Source organism: Pan troglodytes, chromosome 15 (assembly GCF_028858775.2).
Source record: "Pan troglodytes isolate AG18354 chromosome 15, NHGRI_mPanTro3-v2.0_pri, whole genome shotgun sequence".
Classification (NCBI taxonomy): Eukaryota; Metazoa; Chordata; class Mammalia; order Primates; family Hominidae; genus Pan; species Pan troglodytes.
The window spans coordinates 86,877,159-86,886,299 of NC_072413.2; the positions used below are offsets into that span (position 1 = coordinate 86,877,159).

General features: G+C 36.4%; 1 protein-coding gene across 11 annotated transcripts in view; it reads left to right on the forward strand.

Moving 5' to 3' along the window:
• TTC8 (tetratricopeptide repeat domain 8) overlaps nucleotides 1-8,688 on the forward strand; it is a 53,594-nt gene extending 44,906 nt beyond the window's left edge. For 2 of the 11 annotated variants that reach the window (XR_010150826.1, XR_010150830.1), the window contains exons 11-15: nucleotides 743-882; nucleotides 2,248-2,422; nucleotides 2,950-3,151; nucleotides 5,725-5,808; nucleotides 7,991-8,685. Coding sequence is in view for 5 of the 11 variants with exons in the window: in XM_054665740.2 (XP_054521715.1) it covers nucleotides 743-882; nucleotides 2,248-2,422; nucleotides 3,029-3,151; nucleotides 5,725-5,808; nucleotides 7,991-8,107 (639 nt within the window). In the remaining 6 variants the exon portion in view is untranslated. 11 annotated transcript variants of the gene reach the window in all.
• Nucleotides 8,689-9,141: the final 453 nt, after the last annotated feature.

Genomic DNA, 9,141 nt, shown 5'->3' on the forward strand with positions numbered 1-9,141 from the left:
TTATTTAGTTTTTCACTTTGTATGTATTTCTAAGCTTGGTCTTGGTTGCTGTCTTTTCTTTCCTGGACTCTTGATCTTCCTGCTACCACTCTTTCCTGTTTTGGTATGTCTAGCATGCAGCAGTCAAGTTATTCTTTCAAAATGCAAATATGATTGTTATTCCTCTCCTAATGGATTTCTCTCAACTAGAAAAAAAAAAATCTGAAGTTCTCACCGTGGCTTACAAAGGCCCTGGCTGCCTCTCATCTCCTTTTGTGCCACTTTCCCTCTTCCCAGCCTCATTTACCTTCGTGTGGTTCTTCATATGTGACAAGCACGTTCCCCTCTCAGGCTCATACATTTGCTCTTCCCTCTGCCCAGAGTGAGCTTCCCCCAGATATGCTCAGGGCTTGATCCTTGACTTCACTCAGGTCTTTTCAAATAGCACCTCCTCCAAAGTGGCCCCTTCCGCCACCCCTTCTGAAGCACACTCTCCCTGCTCTCTCTCTCCTGCTCTGTTTCTCTTCACAGCACTTAACCTTCTCTTATATTACATATTTGTTTGCCTTTCATACCAGATGTCACCTCCCTGAGGACAGTGACTTTCTCTTTTTGTTCATATTGTATCCCCAGGGTCTAGAATGGAGTCTGGCACATGGTAGCCTCTCAATAAATACTTATTGAATGAATGGACTTAGTCAAAAAAAATAATTTCTTGTCCAATATTAATAAAATATTGCTCTTCTCTCTTGATGGAGAATAGGAAATGAACAATATGTCATCAGCAGCCGAATACTACAAAGAAGTTTTGAAACAAGACAATACTCATGTGGAAGCCATCGCATGCATTGGAAGCAACCACTTCTATTCTGATCAGCCAGAAATAGCTCTCCGGTTTTACAGGTGCACTTCACATCCAATTCGTAGAACCACTTTCCTGTGAAATATTGATAAAATAATAAGAAAGATGGAATGAAAGTATAGAGAAATAAGGTATAGGCCATGTCTTTATGAAACTAAAATGTCAACACTGAGATATATAATGAGCATTGAAGTGACATCCAATAATTTGGAAACATGCAGATGTCTGGCATCTTGCAGAAACACACTGGACAACTGACATGAGTTTTAAACCTCATTGTCATTGTATGTGTTAGCCATTTTGTCATCAACCAATAAGTTGAATAGTTACTTAAAACTTAACCATCATCATCGCCTCCGTTAATACCGTTAAACATAAAGACACTGAAATTGAAAGGTGAAAAGATTTGCAAAGAGCATTTGGCCTCATGTTCTGAACCTTGATGAGGACCTGAAACAGAATCACCTGTTTTGTGCAGCATTGTCGGTTCTTGTCCCAATATTTGTTCAGTCTAAATAAATTATATTCACTGATTCTCTTTTAAGTACTTATTTCATCCTACATATGACTTCTGAAATTAATTTTTAAATTATGATTTCCTCTTTAGCCCTTGGGTAATATAGAAAGAGATGACTGGCAGCTGACAAGGGTTCTTTCCAAATATGTGTTGGAGGCATAAAATGTAATAATAAGAACACTATTCTGTGCACCTGCAGCTGACTCTACTCCCCAACCCCCAAAGTGGGTCATGGGTTTCTCACGGCAGCTGGGCTGGATTTTCATTTGCTTACATGAACTCGCTTGTCCTTTGTCCCATGGGATTAATTATGCATAGAAGCAAATGGGGCTCTTGAGCTGCAGTGTGAAAGCTAAGTGGATAATGTAAGGATCCACACTGATGGTCTTGTCTTCCTCAGTGGAAGCTCATTGGAGTTCAGTAGACACAGCTGAAGCACAAAGTACAGCGAGCCAAAAACGGGATCCAACTCAGCTGAAAACGTAGAGGTTAATGCTAAACGCAGTCCTCAAATTAGATTAGGTTTTAGGAATTTACCCTATGGGCAGCAAAGCTTTATAAAGCTGAAGTGTGTGGGCTTTACTTTTTGTGACTATTTCTTATTTTGGTTCTCTAACAAAGCATTTGGGGAGAAAACTTAGATCAGTTGTTTGTCTTTGTCTCTAGACACATTCCCCATGACTAGTACCATTATGAAAGAGAGGTGTTTGTATTTGCTTTAAACATTTTTTCATTTACTATAACACGTATTTATATTCTTAAGGAGTATCAAAAATCACAAGATGAATTCATTTTTAACTGTGTAAAATATATATATATATATATATATATGTCTTAAAACTTACAAAGTTGGTCTGACACCAAAATTTGTGTGTTCTTTTTTGAAAAGGCGGCTGCTGCAGATGGGCATTTATAACGGCCAGCTTTTTAACAATCTGGGGCTGTGTTGCTTCTATGCCCAGCAGTATGATATGACTCTGACCTCATTTGAACGTGCCCTTTCTTTGGCTGAAAATGAAGAAGAGGCAGCTGATGTCTGGTACAACTTGGGACATGTAGCTGTGGTATGTTGTCTTACTGATATAATTTCCGTTATAGAAAGTTGGTTTGAGCCAGACACAGTGGCTCATGCCTATAATTCCAGCATTTTGGGAGGCTGAAGCAGGAGGATTGCTTGAGCCCAGGAGTTTGAGACCACCCTGGGCAACATAGTGGGACTCTGTCTCTACAAAAAATTTAAAAATTAGCTGGGTGTGGTAGTGCACATCTGTAGTCCCAGCTACTCTGAGGGCTGAGGCAGGAAGATCACTTGGGCCTAGAAGGTCAAGGCTGCAGTGAGCTGTGATCGTAGCACTGCACTCTAGCCTGGGTGACAAAGTGTGAGACCCTGTCTCAAAACAAACAAAAAAGTTAGTTTGAAGAAATTTTCAGGAATTATCCTAAATCCAGGTTTGGCAGTAGTCTTACGGGGCAATTTAGAAGTTTCTGGGAGTCATTGTGGCTCATTTTATATTCTCAGGTTAAATCCACTTACGTAGAATTCACATTGACTTCTGTAATTGTATGGTACTTGATGCTTTTTGTCTGGTAGCAGAAGAGATACCTATGAGGAAAGAAAGGAGGAGGAAGTAAATGGACCCATGGGTGTGAACATGGGCTTTCTTCTGTAGGGAATAGGAGATACAAATTTGGCCCATCAGTGCTTCAGGCTGGCTCTGGTCAACAACAACAACCACGCCGAGGCCTACAACAACCTGGCTGTGCTGGAGATGCGGAAGGGCCACGTTGAACAGGTCAGTGAACTGGCAGCGGCATGCTGGGCAGTCTGCTTTCTTCAGAGAAAAGCTGTCATGTGTGGTAGCATTACAGCGTATGTTATTTTAAAATGAGCTCTAGAATCTGACAGGCGTGGATTTGAATCCCAGCTCTGTTGTGTATTAGCTGTGTGACCTTGGGACAAGTTACTTAACCATTCTGAGTCCAAAATAGAATGTTTGATTTTATTAGGACAAATCTGAGCCTCCCCATTCTACCCTATCTTAGTGAAGTGTTCTACCAGTCACCATCCCCTGTCTACTACATAACTGCTCAAGCCAAAATCCTTGGAGCCACCCCGAAACTTCTCTCTTTTTATTGCTTCCCCCTGCCACACTTGCGCCCACATCATATTCAGCAAGCCCTGTCATTCTGACCTCAGAGTCCCATCACATTCTGAGCCCGGCCACCTTTCTCCATTCCCATGACCCTTCTTCAGACTGCTCTCATCTCTTGCATGGACTACTATGAGAGCCTCCTAGCTGGTCTTTTTGTTTCCACTTACATCAGCAAGTCAGTGCACTCTGTGATACACTCTTCTCAGAACAACCTGAGAGATTTTTTTTAAAACCAAGACTGTTTAATACTACTTTGTTTAAAATGCTCTAGTGCCTTCTCCTTCAACTTGGAATAAAATCTGGACTTGAAACCGTGACTATGGCCTTTGAGGCCCCACGTGACCTGGCCTCCGGCTCCTGCTCAGACCACATCTTTTGCCACTCCTTCTTTCCCACTGACTTGCAGACACATCGCTGTCTTGCTGCTCTGCAGACAGACAGTGCTCTGTCTTCCTTTAGGGCCTTTGGAGTGTTCTTCCTTCAGATCTTGCAATGACAAATTTCTTTCTTGTCATTCAGGTCTTAGATTAAATGCCACCTCCTTAGAAAGGTCATCTCCCCCATCAGTCTAAAAGAGCCCTTAGGTGTTATCACATCTCTTACTTTTTTTCTTCACAGTATTTACCACTTTATCAGATATTTTCATATATATGTGTAGGATGTAGAATGTCAGCTGTATGAAAAGAGTGACCATATCTGTCATGTAACTGTTATATTCCCAGCATCAGAAACAGTACCTGCCGTATGGTAGATGCTCAGTCAATATTTGTGGAACGAATGGATGATACATAAAATAGAGTGTAACAGTAGTGATTTGAAGGGATTGTTTGTGAGTGTTAGATCATGCACTTGGCATAGTAGAAGCATAGTATGGAGCACATGGTAGATGCTTAATAAATTGTATTATTATAATGATATATGTAAAAGAAAAAGTTTAAAATACTAAATATGTTCATACAATGTTAGCAGCCATCAAGGGCAAATATTATTACATTCCCCACTTTGGAGATAAAGAAATGGAGGCTTGAGAAGGGTGAGTAACTTTACCCGAGGTCACAGACATGGCGAACAGCATGCCAGTACATTAGCCTGGTCTTCTAAGCACAATGATAAACTTTTAACCACAACAAGGAAAGAAAGGTCATTGGATGTTACCTTTATTGCATAAATTCTCCCAAAGTAAGGAAGATAGATTTGTAGTTTACAGACTGTTCTAAAATGGACACTTGTTTTGTCAGGAACTTTGCCTGTATTCATATGATGAAACAAGTGATTTTTGTGATTTTTCTCTGTTCCCATATTGGTAATTTTCTTTTCCTCTTACTTACTGTAGTTTCTCTAGCATGCAATTGACTTGAAATGTTTTGGTGAAAGATTTCATAATATGATCTTCATTTTATTAAAAATTATATCTTTCATTCTATATTGGCTTGATATCATTTTGTTTTCCATTAAAAAAGTTATACAAATTTGTCTTCAGGGTCATGGATAGAAGTTTTAGATGTAGCTACAAGTTGAGGGGTTGTTAGCAGTTTGTAATGTTGAATTTGTGGTCTTAATGAATGTATAAGCATCTCATGCTGCTCAGTGGTCTCTGCATTGATGATCCTATGATCACACAAAAAAATGTGAATGTTATATTTTGAGTATCTTAGAGAACAGAAAGCTTGTCATATTCAATTGCTGTCTCACTAACAAAACTGATCAGCACTATATTAAATACTTGCTCACTGTCATCCAGCACAGAATTTTGGGCTTTGAAATTTACAATGGTTTTTTTGGTTGTTATTACATTAAAGAAAAGGTAATTAGAGCCTGCTTAGTCAATCAACAGCAGTAAAAACTAGATTAAGGAGAATGTTGTAGTATTGAGAAGATTGTATTTCAGATTGTATGTCATATTGAAATATAACCTTTATGAGAACATTGGTTCCCAAATAACTTTAAATGTACTCTGAATTTTCAGTTCTCTTATTTTCTGTGTCTTATGAAGCATTTATTATTAACATAATTTTGGCAAGGTATCGGTAGTTAATTGTATTTCATGAAGTCATTGTATTTCATGAGGAATGTTGTCTGTATTTATCACAGGCTCGTGTTATTAAAGTCCTGTCATAGGTAAAGAATTCTTTTACCAAAAAAAAAATCACAAATATGGTGCTGATATATGTTCATACGCCTTTGGTTTTTCTTTTCTTTATTTTTATACACAGGCAAGGGCACTATTACAAACTGCATCATCATTAGCACCCCATATGTATGAACCGCATTTTAATTTTGCAACAATCTCTGATAAGGTATTCTCTTTCTTCATTAATTTATCATCTGATCTGTTCTTTTTTTTTCTTTGTTTTAAAAAAAGTACAAATAAATGAGGAAATTCTAACCTCATCTTCCTGAAAGAAATGACTTTTTAAAACTCTTAATTACTGTACTTATTTATACATCTTTACTTCAAGGGACAGCATTTAAAACTTTTAATTTATTGCTGAATATTGACTAAACTCCATTATAGATTATAGAATTATTTTATGTTTTGAAATATGGCATTTAGTCATTGAAGAAATACTCACTTAATAACTCCTGGTTTGGGAAATGTTTAGTTATTGGCTTTTACAGCAACAAAATCCTGTGCATTATTTGTAGATCATATTGCCACCAAGTTTCTGGTACAATTGCTGTAAAATTAGTGATATTCTAATGTGAAAACTATCTTAGCTGTGAAGAATATGGGGGAAATAATACTGTGTTGCAAGTCAGTTAGTATCCGAAAGCTAAAAGGAACCACGTGCCATTTTTAACAATAAGAAAACAAGCAAAAGACATCTAATAACTAGCTTGTACTTGGAAGGTGAGTCTGTTTTGAGAATAAGGAAATGGCTAAAAATATTTGTGATATAAATTAGGGTCTTGATAGACCATAAGATATTTATAAAGATGTTATTCTTCATAGCATAAATATGAAGTCATCTACACTGTCATTTCTGTATTGAAAATAAAATAAACTGTCATTCCTGAGTTGTAATTATTGAGCACCTGTAAGTACCAGCCACTGTTCTAGGTGCTTTAAATACTTTCTCTAATTCTCCCAACTACCCCGCCTTCCTCACTCATTTTTTTCGTGACTGATGTTCTATTTATTGAGCCTTTGCTATATACCAGGCCCTGTTTTTGGCACAGAGGATGTAATGATGAGTAAAAGACAAAAACCTGTACCTCAAGCAGCTTAATTTCTAATGGAACCCAAGGCTTAAAGAGGTTAAAAGACTTCTGCGTCCCTTGGCAGTGGCAGATTTCAGATTCACACCCAGATCCCAGTGATGTCCATGTGTTTCCCACTGTACTGTGCTACTGCTTAGTTAGTTAAACCCCCAAGAGGGCTGGCTTACCTTCGGGAATAGCACCACATTTTAATAATATATAACTCAAATGAGATATCTTCTTTAAGCAAAAGGCTGCACTTCCATAACAGAAAGCAGTATATTAAAAAGAAGTGCTATGATTTAAAAAAGGAAACTTAATTTCTGTTTTAATATGTATGTATTGTTACCAGAAATCTACCAGAATTTATCTAGATTTTTTGAGTGTATACATGAAAAAGCCTCTTCCTTTTTAGAACGTATCCATGAATCAAGATATACTCAACTGTAATTAATAATTTATTGTATATCCCAAAATAGCTAGAAGATTTGAAATATTCCCAACACAAAGAAATTATAAATGTTTGAGGTGACGGATACCCCAGTTACCCTGATTTGGTCATTATACCTTGTATGCTTGTATAAAAATATTGCATGTACCTCATTAATATGTTATTATGTATCAATAAAAAGGATACATTCAGACAGTATATGTGTTTTTCTTTGGGAATTAATATAAAGTTCATTGAAAATCAGAGACATCCTTTATAAACTTTTAAAACCAGATATTTTCCCAACATTATTGTGCCAGCACCACTTAAAACCTCTCAAAACATGTTATTATGCCTTAAATACAGCAGTTTTTGCTTAAATTTTCTGTCTAAAAGGTAACAACTCTAATCAAAATATATTTTTGTTTGTGGTACCTTACAGATAGTTTTCTCTAAGTTTTCTGAGCTATCTAGAGCTGGCTGTTTCAGCATGTAAATATCACTTTACGTTTATAATACTATCATCAGTGACAGGAAAAGAAAACATAGGTTTCTAAATTCATTACCAGACAGCTGGAAATTATTTATATAATTGGTTATTTTATCTTTCTCACGTATTTTTCAAGATTGAATTATAATCTAGAATTCTAAAATCAAAGTAGCATAATTAAGCAATTTGCCTTTAAGAACCCTTTGAGTTATGATGTTAGTTGTGGGTTTGTTAAAAAAAAGAAAAGAACCCTTTGAATTTCTACAGCATGCAGATACTATGTCTTATTTTCTTTTTTACTTCCTTACTCATTTTTTTCTGATCTCATTCCACGGTCTTATTCTTGTATTTTTTGCAGATTGGAGATCTGCAGAGAAGCTATGTTGCTGCGCAGAAGTCTGAAGCAGCATTTCCAGACCATGTGGACACACAACATTTAATTAAACAATTAAGGCAGCATTTTGCTATGCTCTGATTGTTCCTTAGACCACATATGTTCTTATGAAGCAGCATTATGCGAGGGGAAAAAAGTACTATGTCTGTGTATGTATGTATATAGTGTAATACGTATATTTTAACAAACCTGTCCTTGATATTAGTTAAGGTGACACATAAGGGTGACACAGAATGTGTAATGCAAATTTCATAGTAATAGTAACTTTATAAAATAATATTATAAAATACAGGATTTAAACCTTTCTAAATAGATCCTGAAACTGTCTCTCACATTATATAGTAGATGTTTGTTTATAATGTTTACAAAACATTTTGGTGAATTTCCTCAATGTTTTATAAATGTACATTTTTTAAGTCCTTAAGCTGACTCTTAGCCATCATGTAGCTTAAGGAGTCTGAAATCTGCCATTAAAACTGCACCTTTAAGCCAGGTGTGGTAGCATGTGCCTATAGTCCCAGCTACTTGGGAGGTGGAGGTGGGAGGATTATAAATAGAGACTTTCCTTAAGACTTTAAAAATGTATTTAAAACTATTTTTTATTAAATACTTTGTGATTTCCTATTAAGCTTTAAAATAAATCATTGTGTAAAACACCATCATTTCATTATTTTTTAATGAGTTTTTATTTTAGTCATCTCAGGTGAAACAGGTTTTACAGAAGTCCAGTAATCTTAGAAATCATCATTATTTTAATTTTATTTCAAATGATATACCACCAATTCTGTTTTTTCCTAAAAAGTGATTTATGGGATGTCACATTTTTAATAATAAGAATATTCAGATTAGAAATAGAGTCACAGGCCAGGAGTCCCACTTCTGGTCAGCCACAGCACGGAAGTCAGCAATATTCCAGTACCATGCATGGCATAGCAGCCTTAGAAAGGCTCTTGAACTTTTCTCTGCCTTATTTAGTGGAACTCTCATTAAAGTGTTCACACAAGGAAATGTGTTAATGGGACAGGACCACTCAAACTCATACTTTGGACTTTGGGACCTCCATGTTATTTTTCATTTTTTTTAACTTCATGAAAACTATTTGATAGATACTTCTA